Source organism: Bufo gargarizans, chromosome 2 (assembly GCF_014858855.1).
Source record: "Bufo gargarizans isolate SCDJY-AF-19 chromosome 2, ASM1485885v1, whole genome shotgun sequence".
In the NCBI taxonomy this organism is placed as follows: domain Eukaryota; kingdom Metazoa; phylum Chordata; class Amphibia; order Anura; family Bufonidae; genus Bufo; species Bufo gargarizans.
Window position 1 is genome coordinate 644,441,577 of NC_058081.1, and position 18,188 is coordinate 644,459,764.

General features: G+C 45.0%; 1 protein-coding gene across 1 annotated transcript in view; it reads right to left on the reverse strand.

Annotated features, from left to right (window-relative positions):
- The window catches only part of LOC122928884 (PR domain zinc finger protein 2-like), a 207,841-nt gene that overhangs the window by 178,182 nt on the left and 11,471 nt on the right, over positions 1-18,188 (reverse strand). Inside the window, 1 exon segment of the mRNA XM_044282179.1 lies at positions 17,117-17,194. Within this exon segment, the coding sequence (XP_044138114.1) occupies positions 17,117-17,125 (9 nt within the window). The 5' untranslated portion in view covers positions 17,126-17,194.

Consider the following 18,188-nt stretch of genomic DNA (forward strand, 5'->3'; position numbering starts at 1 on the left):
CACATTTTGATTGCAAGGTACTTCTCACACATTTGGGCCCCTAAATTGCCAGGGCAGTATAACTACGCCACAAGTGACCCCATTTTGGAAAGAAGACACCCCAAGGTATTCCGTGAGGGGCATGGCGAGTTCCTAGAATTTTTTATTTTTTGTCACAAGTTAGCGGAAAATGATTTTTTTTTTTTTCTCTTTTTTCCTTACAAAGTCTCATATTCCACTAACTTGCGACAAAAAATAAAAAATTCTAGGAACTCGCCATGCCCCTCACGGAATACCTTGGGGTGTCTTCTTTCCGAAATGGGGTCACATGTGGGGCATTTATACTGCCCTGGCTTTTTAGGGGCCCTAAAGCGTGAGAAGAAGTCTGGAATATAAATGTCTAAAAATGTTTACGCATTTGGATTCCGTGAGGGGTATGGCGAGTTCATGTGAGATTTTATTTTTGACACAAGTTAGTGGAATATGAGACTTAGTAAGAAAAAACAAAAACAAACAAAAAATTTCCGCTAACTTGTGCCAAAAAAAATGTCTGAATGGAGCCTTACCAGGGGGGGGGGGGGTGATCAATGACAGGGGGGTGATCAATGACAGGGGGGTGATCACCCATATAGACTCCCTGATCACCCCCCTGTCATTGATCACCCCCCCTGTAAGGCTCCATTCAGACGTCCGCATGATTTTTTTACGGATCCATGGATACATGTATCGGATCCACAGAATGCATGCGGACGTCTGAATGGAGCCTTACAGGGGGGTTATCAATGACAGGGGGTGATCAGGGTAATCAGGGTGATCACCCCCCTGTCACTGATCACCCCCCCTGTAAGGCTCCATTCAGACATCCGCATGATTTTTTACGGATCCATGGATACATGGATCGGATCCACAAAACGCATGCGGACGTCTGAATGGAGCCTTACAGGGGGGTTATCAATGACAGGGGTGATCAGGGTAATCACCCCCCTGTCACTGATCACCCCCCCTGTAAGGCTCCATTCAGACATCCGCATGATTTTTTACGGATCCATGGATCGGATCCACAAAACGCATGCGGACGTCTGAATGGAGCCTTACAGGGGGGTTATCAATGACAGGGGTGATCAGGGTAATCACCCCCCTGTCACTGATCACCCCCCCTGTAAGGCTCCATTCAGACATCCGCATGATTTTTTACGGATCCATGGATCGGATCCACAAAACGCATGCTGACGTCTGAATGGAGCCTTACAGGGGGGTTATCAATGACAGGGGGTGATCAGGGTAATCAGGGTGATCACCCCCCTGTCACTGATCACCCCCCCTGTAAGGCTCCATTCAGACATCCGCATGATTTTTTACGGATCCATGGATACATGTATCGGATCCACAAAACGCATGCGGACGTCTGAATGGAGCCTTACAGGGGGGTTATCAATGACAGGGGGTGATCAGGGTGATCACCCCCCTGTCACTGATCACCCCCCCTGTAAGGCTCCATTCAGACATCCGCATGATTTTTTACGGATCCATGGATACATGGATCGGATCCACAAAACGCATGCGGACGTCTGAATGGAGCCTTACAGGGGGGTTATCAATGACAGGGGGGTGATCAGGGAGTGTATATGGGTGATCACCCGCCTGTCATTGATCACCCCCTGTAAGGCTCCATTCAGACGTCCGCATGTGTTTTGCGGATCCGATCCATGTATCCATGGATCCGTAAAAATCATGCGGACGTCTGAATGGAGCCTTACAGGGGAGTGATCAATGACAGGGGGGTGATCAATGACAGGGGGTGATCAGGGAGTGTATATGGGTGATCACCCGCCTGTCATTGATCACCCCCCTGTAAGGCTCCATTCAGACGTCCGTATGCTTTTTGCGGATCCGATCCATGTATCCGTGGATCCGTAAAAATCATACGGACGTCTGAACGGAGCCTGACAGGGGGGTGATCAATGACAGGGCGGTGATCAATGACAGGGGGGTGATCAGGGAGTTTATATGGGGTGATCATGGGTTTATAAGGGGTTAATAAGTGACGGGGGGGGGTGTAGTGTAGTGTGGTGTTTGGTGCGACTGTACTGACCTACCTGAGTCCTCTGGTGGTCGATCCTAACAAAAGGGACCACCAGAGGACCAGGTAGGAGGTATATTAGACGCTGTTATGAAAACAGCGTCTAATATACCTGTTAGGGGTTAAAAAATTCGGATCTCCAGCCTGCCAGCGAGCGTTCGCCGCTGGCAGGCTGGAGAGCCACTCGCTTACCTTCCGTTCCTGTGAGCGCGCGCGCCTGTGTGCGCGCGTTCACAGGAAATCTCGCGTCTCGCGAGATGACGCCTATTGGCGTTAGTGTGACCTGGGAGAGCCGCCGCGATGACGCCTTTCGGCGTTAGCGTGGCGGCAAGCGGTTAAAGAGCAGGTCATTCCGGACGTGGCAATACCTAATATGTGTGGGTTTTGTTTTGTTTTTCCATTTTTTTATTATAAAATAAGGGGAAAGGTGCATTTTTTTTATTTTTTACGTTTTTTAATTTTATTAAAAATTTTATTTTACTTTTTTTTACTTTAATTATGACATTCACTTTTGGGGGTCTGAACCCCTCTGCAATGCATTACAATAAATCTGTATTGTAATGCATTGCCTGTTAGTGTATGACACTGAGTCATACACTAACAGGTTGCCTAGGAGACCCAGCCTGAGGCTGGATCTCCTCGGCTCCCGTAGAAGGCATTGAGCAGCCTCTGCATGGCATTGGGCTGCCTTGTGTCGCATCCGGTCCCACAGCAGCGCGGGGACTCGATGCTCTCCCTCACCCGACACAAACCTCTTCTATGTCACGGTCAGCGCGGACCGTGGCATAGAAGGGGTTAACCACGGTCATCGGCTTTTACAGCGATGCCGGTGGATACAGCAGGGGCCTGGCTACCACGGGCCCCTGCATTGATCGTGCGCACGGCTCCGGTACCCGCGCGATCACTATGACGTACTATTACGTCAAATTGCAGGAACTCAGTGGTTCCCATGACGTAACAGTACGTCAAAGGTCGGGAACGGGTTAACTGCGACATGTTTAAACATGGAGTTATCCTTTAAATGCAGAACCCACTGCTGACTGCAATGACTGAAGCATCTAAACCAGGCATGTCCAAACTGCGGCCCGCCAGCTGTTCCAAAACTACAACTCCCAGCATGCATGAATAGCTTACAGCTATTAGAGCATGCTGGGAGTTGTAGTTTTGCAACAGCTGGAGGGCCGCAGTTTGGACATGCCTGATCTAAACCATCGTATGTGCTCTTTATTGAGAAAATGCTATACAGCACGTCTAATCGCCGTATATACAGTTAGGTCCATATATATTTGGACAGAGACATTTTCTAATTTTTGTTCTGTACATTACCACAATGGATTTTAAACAGAACAATTAAGATGGTTTCATTTGTCCAAAGAATGTTCTACTAGAAGTGTGCTGTTTTTTTAAGATTTTTTTTTTTAGCAAAGTCCAATCTAGCCTTCTTATTCTTGAGTGGCTTGCATAATGCAGTGAACCCTCTGTATTTACTTTCATGCAGTGCTCCGATGCTCTCCTTTGGCCTGCGCTAAAACGGCTAGGGCAGTAAAACGGTAAAGCACGCCCATCAGAGCTGGTGACGTCACCGAACACACTGCGGGGCGGAAGCCTCCGCTTAGCAGTGTGTTATTGTTAACAAAAGAGCTCTTGCCCTGTGCGATCTAGCGCAGGGCAAGGGACCGTATCGGAGCATGAGGGGGGGAGGTGCTGCCTGGGTGAAAATATGGGTATGTCCAGGATCAGCTCTGAACCCGGACAACTTGTTTAACCAATCATCTAAGAAGTAATGGAACATGTAACCTATTGATTTAAATTGACATATAGCGGCGCATGACAAGATCTCACTGCGCCGGGAATAACTCACTTCCGCCCTTCCCTCCGAGGCTAACGCTGGAGAGGGCAATCAAGCGATGTATGACGCCGATTGACGTTGCCGGCGCACCGTCTCCATGGAGAATAAAGGAAGCGTCTCAGCCATGAGCTTGTCATGCACACTAGCAAAAGTAAAATAAAATATATTAGAGGTACAAGGTTATAATGTGGACATATGGATACTATATTTTCTGCGGACTTATAATAACAATGAATTGATACCTAAATCCCTATAAAAAAATGCAGTGATAATAAACAAACACAGATAAAGCGCAAATCATAGTGCCAAATACTAATAACCCCTGAATTACCGCCAAAAATTTAAGTGCCAAGTGCAAATATATATTAATAAATTATTATACCATATTAATCAGCTCTATAAAGATACCATACTTGCATATACGAGTAAAAGTGCCAAGTGCATTAATTAATAAATACATTAATAATCTATTAATTCATAATAAATAACCACATTCAATTCAAATATATAATTTATATAATATGTGCCTAATACAAAGGGTGTAATAATGTGATTAATAAACCAGTGAAATATCAATGGCTTAAACCACTTTAAAATAATTCTGTATATATGTATCATTTAATTCCACTACATTAAAAGGATTTTCAGTCCAAATATAACCCTTTAATCTTCTTTATTGTCAACGGATGACTGTCTTTTTCCAAATACTTCATATTCCTATGGCCCAAGACAAATTCTCAATCTTTATTCTATAATTTTCCAATTGGATGAGCGAACTTGTGCTTTCAAGTTCAGAGTACAAGGTACGGATTATCTAAGAATTCCTTTATGGATAAGTTATGGTAAGTAGTAGTGGAACCCATAACGGGATTCTTAGATAACCCGAACCTTGTACGGCAAACTTTAAAACACAAGTTCGCTCAACACCAGTGTTGTCTAATTAACACAATTGAGGAGCAATGGATACAACTGAGGCCTGTCTGTGTGGAGGTACCTTGAGTTCACGCAGCTCTTTAGCAGGGAGCCATAGGCACTCCATGTACTGTCATATGGTGCCTCCATACAGCACCGTATTCTCTTTTTACAAAATCTGTCTATTGTTTTCAAAGTAAGGTAGAATAAACAGCGCAACAGAGGAAATAAACTCATGGTGTCAGTGCATAAGGTCATCACGGCAGAATAAAGCCAAAAATATTGCAAATTGGTACATTCATTATTGTTACAATGCTCAATTAAAGTAAGCGGAGTTACGGAAATTCCATCGTAACAGGTCTCGACACTCTAGAACTAGCAGAACACTAGAAACACGTAACTAGAGAGAGTAAGGAAGGAAGGGATAAGAGACTTGAGGGGGGAGTGATGAGCGAAAGAAAGGGGGGAGCCGAACAAGAGGACATAGTTTTAAATTAGAGGGGCAAAGGTTTAATAGTAATATCAGGAAGTATTACTTTACTGAGAGAGTAGTGGATGCATGGAATAGCCTTCCTGCAGAAGTGGTAGCTGCAAATACAGTGAAGGAGTTTAAGCATGCATGGGATAGGCATAAGGCCATCCTTCATATAAGATAGGGCCAGGGGCTATCCATAGTATTCAGTATATTGGGCAGACTAGATGGGCCAAATGGTTCTTATCTGCCGACACATTCTATGTTTCTATGATGTATCCTAGATGAGCCCTAAAAAACTGGTTTATTGGAATATCTGAGAAGGGATAACTAGGATAGTTGTGTGTGGTGCTCAATATCTATTTAAAATGGGAGTATAAGTGTGAACCAATGAAAATTAGAGGGGAGCGAGCGAGGGGCAGGAGTCAGAGAGAAGTCCCCTGTGATGGGACCAAGGTGCCCAAATACAGGAGAAAGCTTGATAAGATCTTGATCCCAGTGAAAAAATTCCTTCAAACCTTGCAATCTGGTCTATCTTGTTTAAACAGTGTAAGATTGAGGGAACCTCTCAAGACTTCCAGTAAAGTGGGATTAAGAGCCTGGCCGCTGCCAACATGTGGTTAAGAAGCTGTCTAATTTTCTCAGGTATGTCAGAGGGGAAGAGCGAGAACAAAGCTATATCTGGTTTGAGCGAGAGGGAGGTATTACATACATTATTAATAATCCTGGGTCTAATGCCAGAAAGGTTTGATTAAGGGCCCTTGCACACAACCGTATGCCCTCCATGACATACGGTCCGTGAGCAGGCCATATGTCCCGGAGCGGCATTGATCGTGCGCACTGGAGTACACATCATCATAGATTACAATGATGCTGTGCATGTCGGGCCGCAGGGGGACTATTGTCCCGCACTCATGATTTTATGAGTGTAGGACAATAGACCCACGGGCAGCCCGAGGTCCATATCATCAATGTAATCTATGATGCTGTGTACTCCAGTGCACACGATCAATGCCGCTACGGGACATACGGCCCGCTCACGGTGGGCATATGGTCGTGTGCAAGGGCCCTAACTCACAGTCCCACCAGACATGTAGTCTAAAGGTGGTTCCAGTAAGACATTCAAATCACTGGCCACGATCAGGATGCCCTCCCAAAAGTCTTCTATTTTCTTAAAGGTCTCTGCTAGCCATAAGTGTTGGGTATAATCTGGAGCATACAGGTTGCATAATGTGTATAGTTGATTGTCTATATACAGCACCGTATTCTGACGATGCAGAGAGCTTCTAGGGAAGTATCGTGTATCAATTGTTTTATGGCAGTAAATGCAAGCCTCAGACTTCTATGGGTGGAGTGTTACGGCTCCAAGATGTACAGAGTCGTAATACAGTAGTGTGCTTGAGGTCGAATAGTCAGATCTGCAGGATGTTACCAGGAAAACTGTTGGATCCTCTGCTTCACTGCCAGATCTCCATTGACCTAAATGAGGCCTGACAATGACCTGGCTGATTTCCTGCATAAATGCCGGGTTTTGGCAAAACAGAAATCGTTGCATGCAACGTTTTTTTATTTGGCCGACAGCCAGCAATTGTGCTGGATTAGGCAGCCGGAGATGTAAATGAAGCCCTAGCAGATGGAACTAGTGTGTCTCCATCCTGGGGCACATCAGCATCCATGAGGAATAAGAGACCTTGTGACGTACAAGATAGCACTCCAGCTTTTCTTCATGCTGTTCTCATCCACCTGAAGTAGAACTGAGCTTATTGAGGCGCTGTCCGAGATAGGCCTCGCAGCAAAGATCTGTAATAATGAAAATAAAATCCTTGTCCTGTGTCAATGTCCATCACCATTGTAATACAGTAGCGTGCTTGAGGTTAAATACTGTACATACAGTAGGTGCATGTCACACCATGGCGAGAATTTATCATGTCCTGCACTTCTGGCTTTAAAAAGTTGAAAAGTAAGACATTTGTGTCTTTTTGGGGGTTATTTGCCCTCCAGTTTTGAAAAGCAGGTAGTTAGCAATGGTTAGTTCATTAGCATAGCTTCACTCCAGATCTCTCACTGCAATTTTTTTTTTAAGTGGTGAAAAAAAGTCACAAACTTACTCCAGTAGAGGGGTAGGGTTAAAAAACAAAAACAAAACTGGAGTAGCATTTCTACACAAAAGTGTACAAAATATAACATGCGACAATTGATAAAGATGGCGCAAAGTATGTAAATGCAGACTCAAGCAAGCGTTTGCATCATCCATCCACCCCGATGGTTTATCTATAGTAACTAGAGATGAGCGAACTTGTGTTTCAAGTTATCTAAGAATTCCGTTATAGATTCCACTACCACAGACCATAACTTATGATCCGTGGTAGCAGAATCCATAACGGAATTCTTAGATAACCCAAACCTTGCACGCTGAACCTGAAACTAAAGTTTGCTCATCCCTAATAGTAACATTTCGACCCTCAGCAGCAATTGGATGCCATGGCCACATCACTATAAATGCATCATGAGGTCTAAATACTGGCACCTCATCTCTTGGTGACACCTTTCCACTGCACCAGATGTTCCTTCTCTATACCACCAATGGCAATCGTGCGTGAAAAAGGTCATTCGAACGAAACGTCACACGTATAAATTGCACCAAAAAAAAATAAAAAATAAGCACCAACTTGTTTCAACTATGGAGTGCATGAAGTTTATGTCTGATACTGGGACCAACACTATGGGACAAGGAGTTCATTTTTATAGGTTCCTACCACTTAGGCCTCCTGCACACAAACGTGGTTCCGTTGTACCGTGATCCGTGCCCGTTTTTTCTTCTGTGGGTCTGCCGTGATTTTTGGAGGATCCACGGACATGAAAAATGAAAAAAAAATCTAAGTCAAGTTTGCCATTGAAATGATAGGAAAAAACGGACACGGATCATGGACACGGATCACGGACACGGATGCCAATCTTGTGTGCATCCGTGATTTTCACGGACCCATTGACTTGAATGGGTCCGTGAACCGTTGGCCGTGAAAAAAATAGGACAGGTCATATTTTTTTCACGGCCAGGAAACACGGATCACGGACGCGGCTGCCAAACGGTGCAGTTTCTGATTTTTCCACGGACCCATTGAAAGTCAATGGGACCGCAGAAAAACATGTTAAACGGGACAACGGCCACGGGTGCACACAACGGTCGTGTGCAGGAGGCCTTAGAGAACTTGTCTGAATCTCAGAATCTCACATAACCACTTAAAGGAGTTTTCCAGGATCTTGAAAATAATGACCTATCAGGATAGGTAATAAATATTCAAATCGGCGAGGGTCCGACACTCCACTACCCCACCAATCAGCTGTGCTCTGCAGACTCCAGCACTGGCACTAGAACTTGAATGAAGAAGAAAGCAGACAGCGCAGTTCAAAGTGTAGTGGCCGTGCTGGGTTACTGCAGCTCAGCTCTCATTGAAGTGAATGAGAGCCAAACTGAACAACCTGACACAACCACTACACTTTGAACGGAGCTGTTCCTTTAAGGAATATTATGGCCAGAACAATAGTCCCAACTGCCCATTTTTGAAGCAATATTGTCCCATAAAATGGACTTCAAAGTGTGTGGGGCTTTTGCAAAAAGCCAAAAGTAGGCATTTCTGTGTGGATCAGGGGCAGGCTCAATAATTTCCTGTGAATGGGGATTCCATGTTATGAAATGTATGGTAAAATTGCTCTGCTCTCAGTTTATCCTGAAGTGTTCTACTCAGGATTACAACATAGGTGCCAATAAATCTGATATCGGCGAGACTGTCCGGTGAAACGGAGCACAAAACGGGACATGGTCAGTGTTGTAGCGGTTGTTCCCGGGTGGAGCAGAAAATGTCTACAAATTTGGAATGGAAACTCGTGGTTTATATATCTTTTTGTACTAATTATTCAATTAGTACGCAGTTGTCTAAGGATGGATATCCAGCTTGAATATATTCTGTTGTCAAATCCCAAGGCTTATTGGAAAGGTGGATCTTGACTCGGATGACCACTTTCAATAAGAGGGCGCTGGCGAGTAGGTTCTCTTTCCTGGGAGATACTTTGAATATCAACAGAACAACATGCTTCCAGCATACAGCATCTGCAGCATGATATATGGTCTATTTACATGACGTACATACATGTTAGTGATAGTTCAGCTTTGGCCATAACCTACACTAAACTGACCCTCCAGAAACAGGTCATCTCCAATTCTCTATTGGGGACTTCAGGGTGCTGTTTTATGGGTGTAATTGTGGCCATCTGTAAGACATTCTACTTCGGCCCCTTAAAAGCTGGGGCCAAACAGTGGCATGTTTCGAGCGGCATTGCATCTAGTGATTGTCAATGGTGTTGCAGTGCCACTGCCACACGTCAGTCACAGAAAATCCAAAGCGGTTGGATTTCTGGGCACAAGTCGCATGAGACAGCGCTATTATAGAACACAATCCAAGTGGCGTGTCACTGTGACTAACCTGCGACTACAGCCAAGTCATAGCTCTAAAATAGACCCTCAAAATCATGTTTCAGATAAGTTGCGTGACTTTTCTGAGGAACACGTGTTGTCTTATAGCCCCAGCCTAAAGGAGCCCTGCTCCTGAATATACAAGGTGGCCCATGAAAAAGGAGCGGCCATATTGGTAAGCATTTAGAGTTTTACCTCCAGGCAATACTTAAAGTAAAATAGAAATCATTTGCCCTTTAAATTGGAAATTTGTGTTTATCAGCTGGTACAACCTGTAGGTGGCAGGAAATCAATGCACATTCATTGAGCGCTCATTGCTGCACATCCTCCACAGTGTAACCTTTAGTTAAACCTCCCTTACATCAGTACTCAGTGGGTATAGTGAAGGCACACAGCAGCACCCACCCTGCTGGAGATTACATTCCCCAGTATTCATGCTGCTACTGCAAGAGTTGTTTTTGTACCAAAGGCGTCACAGATCAGAGAATGAATAGTGTGAAAATTACAGCTGACGGGAACCACATTGAATGAGAAATTAAACATTTGTTTGAGGGTTTATTGTTGGAGAAAAAAAAATGCCTGGTTCAGCATATCTGCATTATAAGGGTCCATTCTGTTGTAGAAAAATTAACCTTTTTCCTTACACAAACTTTGATGCGAGCTGATTACAACTATTAATTTTTCTACAACAATTCACACGTCGGTATGTATTTTGCGGATCCGCAAAATCTGCATTTTGCGGACCGCACATCGCCGGCACTCTCATAGAAAATGCCTTTTCTTGTCCGCAATTGCGGACAAGAATAGGACATGTTCTATTTTTTTGAGGATCCGTAAATGCGGATGCGGACAGCACATTCCGGCCCATTGAAAATGAATGGGTCCGCACCTGTTCCACAAAATTGCGGAACGGATGCGGACCCATTTTGCGGACGTGTGATCGGACCCTAAGAGAGAAGGGAGGCTGGAATGGAAGCAAAATTGGCAGAACAGGGATACAGTGATGTCACTATGATATTACAGCACAAAATCATGCACACAGTGATGTCATAGTCAGGGCTGCTTTAACCATAGGGCAAACAGGGTGGTTGCACCTGGCCCACCAGAAGAAGGTCACATGACTCTTGCCTCCCAACCGTCCTGGATCCAATGGGACAGTCCCAGATTTCAATCATGGCATGTCCTGATTTCAACTTTGTGTCCTGAGGACGCAAATACAGTTTAATACAATTTTCAAGCAGGGAACCACTCACTGGCATACACTCTGCCTAGCGACTTGCTGAGCTGAGAGGGAGTGAGCACAAGCCAGGGATGGGGTGCTCCATTCACGGGGGAACAGGGCTAGGTATTACTTTTTTATTTTATTAAAACTACAGGGGATTCAGTATCGTAAGGGGGACACAAAAGGGGCAGCACTATTGAGAGTGGAGAATTAACAAGTCATAACTAGATGGTGTCGTTGATAAAGAAACCACAGGATGTTGGCTAGAAATCTGATTGGCTGTTTGTGGCTCCACCCACTTTTTAAAATTTGAACTCAAGTCACCCAATGACTAACTGTGCCAAATTTGAGGACCCTGCAATTAACAGTCAAAAAGCGGCAGTAATTTAAATTTTCCCATATAAAACGAATGGTAGAAATTGATTGGCTGTTAAAGGCTCCACCCAATTTTCCTAAATTCTAACCACACTCACCCAGTGACCCATGGTGCCAGTTTGGGGACTCTGGCTTTCATATTGTAAGAATAACAGCTTTTTACATTTTTTCATTGAAGCCAATTTTGAATTCCCGTCACCCAATGACCGAATGTACCAAGTTTGAAGACCCTGCCATTAACAGTGTAAGAATGGCAGCAATTTAAATATTCCCATTGAATAGTACTATTTAATATTTGATTGGCTGTTTTAAGCTCCGCCCAGTTTTCCAAATTTTAAGCCCAGTCACCCAATCATGGTCTGTGCTAAGATTGGGGCCTCTGGCTTTAAAACTGTGAGTATGGCAGTATTTGAAAGTTTTACATTGAAGTCAATAGGTGAAATCTGATTGGCTGTTTTAGGCTCCACCCACTTTCCCTAAATTTTGACCGCAATCACCCAGTGAGTAATTGTGCTAAGTTTGGGACACTTGGCATTTAAACTGTGATAATAGCAGCAGTTTATCTGCTTTTCATTAAGGTCAATGGCTGAAATCTGATTGGCTGTTGTTGCCACGCCACTTTTTTTCCTAATTGTGAACCACAGTCACCCAGTGACTAACACTTTAAAGTTTGGGAATTATGCCATTCAACGTGAAAAAATGGCAGCAGTTTTATTGTTTTCTATTGAAAATCAATGAGTGAAATTTGATTGGTTGTTGGTGGCTCTGCCCACTTTTCTAACTTTGAAGTGTAAACACCCAATGACCACATTTGTGATAGTTGATGTCCATGACATCAATAATGTGGGAATGGCAGCATTTTTTGTTTTTCCCATTTAAATCAAATAAATCTGATTTGTTGTTTTGGCCCCGCCGACTTTTCAGAATCTTAAACCCAGTCCTCCAGTGACCAACTGTGCCAAGTTTGAGGACCCTGTCATTAACAGTCTAAGAGCAGCGGCAGTTTTAAATTTTTCTATTTAAACAAATGGCTGAAATTTGATTGGCCGTTGTAGACTCCACCCACTTTATTAAATACATTTTAACCCCAGTGACCCACGGTGCCATATTTGCGTACTCTGGCTTAAGTACTGTGAGAATGACAGCTTTTTACATTTTCTCATTGAAGCCAATAGGGAAAATCTGAGTGGTTGTTTGTGGCTCCACCCACTTTTTAGAGTCCCCGAAATGCGACAGAAACTTTCAGGTTTTCCAATGAAAGTCTATGGCAAAAAGTGGGGTTTCGGTGAACAAAGCACAAGCAACTTATTCGGGTATGTGCCGAACAAGTGTGCAAAGTTTAGTAATTGTACTCCTAAAATTGTGGGAGGAATAGCGTATAGAAAATAGCAACATTTTTCATTGGCCGTTGCTAGCTCCGCCCACTTCCCCCAAATAATTCACCTTTTTTATTCGGGTTGACACTAACAATATGTGGTCCGAGTTTGGGGAGTGTAGCTTCAAAACGGTGTGAGTGGGAGCGATTTGAAGATTTTCCCTGTCATAGTCAATAGAAAAAAAGAGGTCTTCGGTGGTCCGCCGCAGGGGCTCAAGCAACTTACCTCACTAAAGGTCGAAGAAGTGTGGAAAGTTTGGCGTTTGTAACAACAAAACTGTAGGAGGAATAGCGTATAGAAAAAGGGGGGGGGGGAGAATAAAATGGAATAATACTGTATTTTTCGCCCTATAAGACGCACTTTTCCCCCCATAAGATGGTAGTGCATCTTATGGGGTGAATGCTGCCGTTTACACTGATACACTGCCGACCGCATGCTACGCAGCACGGTTGGAGGTGTATCAGCGAGGAGGGAGGAGGGGTTGGGGGCCGGCCACTAGTTTTGTACTGGTGCAGTCATTGTATTCTATTGCACCGGGCCCCGCTCACTGTACTAATCGTATCTAACTGCAGGCAATGTTTAACTATAGAATATGTTCAATCCAGCAGCCTGTACTTACATCCGTAGCAGGCAGGTGGCAGGAGGCTGGGCGGGCGGGCACTGGCAGCGTAACTTCCTACGTCACATGCCTGCTCCGCCCACTTTATGAATGAAGCAGGCGGCGCGGGCACGTGACATAGTGAGTTACGCTGCCAGCGCCCGCCCAGCCTCCTGCCTGCTATGGTCGTAAGTACAGGCTGCTGCATTGAACATATTCTATAGTTAAACATTGCCTGCAGTTAGATACGATTAGTACAGTGAGCGGGACCCGGTTTAATAGAATACAGTGACTGCACTGGGCCCCGGTGCCATTACAAAGCTAGTGTAGATGCCAGCCACCACCCCCTGTATTGGGGGTAATTCACAGTGGCTAACACTGTTATGGGGGGGGGGGGGGGGGAATCTGTGGATGACAAATAGCATAAGATGCTATTTATCTGTCATCCACAGATCCCCCCATAGCAGTGTCATGCCATCCACAGATCCCCCCATAGCAGTGTCATGCCATCCACAGATCCCCCCATAGCAGTGTCATGCCATCCACAGACGCCCCCATAGCAGTGTCATGCCATCGATACCCCCATAACAGTGCCAGCCACAGACCCCCATAACAGTGCCAGCCACAGACCCCCATAACAGTGTCAGCCACAGACCCCCATAATAGTGCCATCCACAGACCCCCATAATAGTGCCATCCACAGACCCCCATAATAGTGCCATCCACAGACCCCCCATAATAGTGCCATCCACAGACCCCCCATAACAGTGTGTCATCCACAGATCCCCCATAATAGTGTAATTCACAGGCTACCATTAGTTCAAAGCCCACCAAAAGCACACCTTTTGGTTCAAAATATTTTTTTTCTTAATTTTCCTCCTCAAAAACCTATGTCTTATAGGGCGAAAAATACGGTAAGCTCAAACAATCAAAGAACAGTATGTTGGCTTTTTCAAGCCAACATAACTACTGTTATGGGCTACCAAAGGGGCATAACTACTGTGAAGGGGTGCTAAGGAGGCATAACTACAGTCAAGAAGACACTAAGGCCCCTTTCACACGGGCGAGTTTTCCGTGCGGGTGCGATCCGTGCGGCGAACGTATGGCACCCGCACTAAATCCTGACCCATTCATTTCTATGGGGCTGTGCACATGAGCGATGTTTTTAACGCATCACTTGTGCGTTCAGTTGAAATCGCAGCATGCTCTATATTTTCCGATTTTGACGTGACGCAGGCCCCATAGAAGTGAATGGGGTGTGTGAAAATCGGATGGCATCCGCAAGCAAGTACGGATGCCATGCGATTTGCACGCACGGTTGCTAGGAGACCATCGGGATGGAGACCCGATCAGTATTATTTTCCCTTATAACATGGTTATAAGGGAAAATAATAGCATTCTGAATACAGAATGCATAGTAAACCAGCGCTAGAGGGGTTAAAAAAAATAAAAAATCATTTAACTCACCTTAGTCCACTTGCTCGCGAAGCTGGCATCTCCTTGTGTCTCCGCTGCTGATGAACAGGACCTGGGGTGAGCTGCTGCATTAAATAGAGCTTAAGGACCTTAGATGACGTCACTCCGGTCATCACATGGTCTTTTACCATGGTGAATCACCATGGTAAAAGATCATGTGACGTACCATGTGATCACCGGAGTGACGTCATCGAAGGTCCTTAAGCTCTATTTAATGCAGCAGCTCACCCCAGGTCCTGTTCATCAGCAGCGGAGACACAAGGAGATGCCAGCTTCGCGAGCAAGTGGACTAAGGTGAGTTAAATGATTTTTTATTTTTTTTAACCCCTCTAACGCTGGTTTACTATGCATTCTGTATTCAGAATGCTATTATTTTCCCTTATAACCATGTTATAAGGGAAAATAATACAATCTTCAGAACATCAATCCCAAGCCCGAACTTCTATGAAGAAGTTCGGGTTTGGGTACCAAACATGCGCGATTTTTCTCACGCGAGTGCAACGCATGACAATGTTTTGCACTTGCGCAGAAAAAAACGCGCATTTTCCCGCAACGCACCCGGCTCTTATCCGGGCAAAAAAACTCACGCCCGTGTGAAAGAGGCCTAAGGGGGCATAATTACTGTGAATGGGCACTAAGGTAGAATTGTACTATTAAGGTGGCATAACTAATGTGAGGGGCACGCAGGGAGCATGCTATTGTGAAGAAGGCGCTAAGGGAGAAAACTACTGTCTGAGCACTAAGGGGGGTATAACCACTGTGGTGGGGCACTAAGGAGGCCCACTCATGAAATTTCTGCACTGGGACCACCAATGTGTTAGAACAGCTCTGGGTACAGTACAGGGGATTATGCACACAGTGATGTCACAGTACAGGGGGATAATGCACACAGTGATGTCACAGTACAGGGGGATAATGCACACAGTGATGTCACAGTACAGGGGGATAATGCACACAGTGATGTCACAGTGCAGGGGATAATGCACACAGTGATGTCACAGTACAGGGGATAATGCACACAGTGATGTCACAGTACAGGGGATAATGCACACAGTGATGTCACAGTACAGGGGATAATGCACACAGTGATGTCACAGTACAGGCATACAGTGATGTCATGGTACAGGGTTTATAAACACAGTGGCCCAGATTTACTAATGTCTCTGTGCCAAAAATCTGCCTAAAAAGTGGTGCACATTAGTGCATCTAGGGTTTGTACAGTTTTTTCCAACAAGCTTGACAACAGGATGGGGCTTAGTGGAAAGGAGAAAAAGCCCAAGATGTGCCATTATACATCACAAGTCTGGTGTAATAATCTGTCTCTGATAAATGAGCCCCAAAGTGCCAATTTATGCCCTAGCTGGAGTAGATGTGATTTTTCTGATGCACCCACAGACAAAGTTGCAACAAATCTAATAGGGGCTTACCAGTGATTCATTAGGATTGCAAGTTAACTCCTTATTGTACATGCAGCAGTTGAGATATTTGGCTGGACTAATGCCTTAGGGCTCTTTCACACCTGCGTTCTTGTCTTCCGGCATAGAGTTCCGTCTGATCAGGATTATCCTAATGCATTCTGAATGGAGTGAAATCCGTTCAGGATGCATCAGGATGTCTTCAGTTCCGGAACGGAACGTTTTTTGGCTGGAGAAAATACCGCAGCATGTTGCGCTTTTTGCTCCGGACAAAAATCCTGAACACTTGCCGCAAGGCCGGATCCGGAATTAATGCCCATTGAAAGGCATTGATCCGGATCCGGCCTTAAGCTAAAACGTCGTTTCGGCGTATTGCCGGATCCGACGTTTAGCTTTTTTAGAGTGGTTACCATGGCTGCCGGGACGCTAAAGTCCTGGCAGCCATGGTAAAGTGTAGCGGGGAGCGGGGGAGCAGCATACTTACCGTCCGTGCGGCTCCCGGGGCGCTCCAGAGTGACGTCAGGGCGCCCCACGCGCATGGATGACGTGATCGCATGGGGCGCTCTGACGTCATTCTGGAGCGCTCGGGAGCCGCATGGACTGTAAGTATGCTGCTCCCCCTCTCCCCGCTCCTACTATGGCAACCAGGACTTTAATAGCGTCCTGGGTGCCATAGTAACACTGAAAGCATTTTGAAGACGGATCAGTCTTCAAATGCTTTCAGTACACTTGCGTTTTTCCGGATCCGGCGTGTAATTCCGGCAAGTGGAGTACACGCCGGATCCGGACAACGCAAGTGTGAAAGAGGCCTTACAATGCGACTTGTGCAAATGAAGTCTATCAAACAAACTGCATGGCGCAGGACAGATGGTTGGTAGCCATTTTCCTTACCTGATTCATTGTGACTTGCCGGTAGATTCTAGAAAGCCGCACATCACAAAGTTGTCAACGTCTCCGATTACATGTGCCCTAAAAGATTAAAAACATAAGGTAAAATGAGATTTATTCCAAAATAAGTGAGTAACAATGACCATTGCTATTTTTTGTAATATTGTTACATCTGTATGCTTAACCGCTGTATCCTGAATTTCAGGACTTTTCTAAGACCCGACCCCGTTCGGTCCGAGAATGTCCGTCCCTTTGGTGGGTCAGGTCCCACACAATTCACACGAGGTAAATCTGGACAGATTATTTGAGGCCGCGCGTCTTTTCCTTCCACACAACTTATCCCAGGAATTTAATCTCTCACTCCCCACAGAGGAATCGAGTCTCACAGACGTCCTCTATCTTAGAACATCCAGTGAAATGTCAGAAAGGTGCAGCGATAGTGAAGCACCATTTAACCATACACCGCTATACCTTTGCCAGAATACTCACAAACACAAGCAGGATATAGGCACATCAGGTGTGTGCTTGTGTGTGCACTTCCCCTTTAAGTGGCTTCCTTCCTCTGCCTGGTGTTGGAAGGGTTAACTCCCTTCCTAGTTTTTTTGTGATCTGATTGGTTGCCGTGAGCAACTGCGCCCATAGCAACCAATAATATTCCACTTTCATTTTCCAAAGATGCGGTGAAAAATGAAAGGTGGAATCTGATTGGTTGCTATAGGCAACTAAGCCAGTTCTACTTTACACTAGATTTGATAGATCTCCCCCAATGGAGTCCATATGATTGTGTTCTAAAGCTGGCTGCATATAACTGTAGGCAGAACTGACTATAATTCACCATCAACTATAATCATCCAGTCTGCGGAAACAAGGATCATACATTTTAGCAAGTCTAATCCTCTGGCGCTGCTTATCCCAGACACAACGAAAAGTCAGTCATGTACCTCCAACCACAGAAATACTATCAACAGGTCATGTCTACAAGAGGACATAGTTTTAAATTAGAGGGGCAAAAGTTTAAAAGTAATATCAGGAAGTATTACTTTACTGAGAGAGTAGTGAATGCATGGAATAGCCT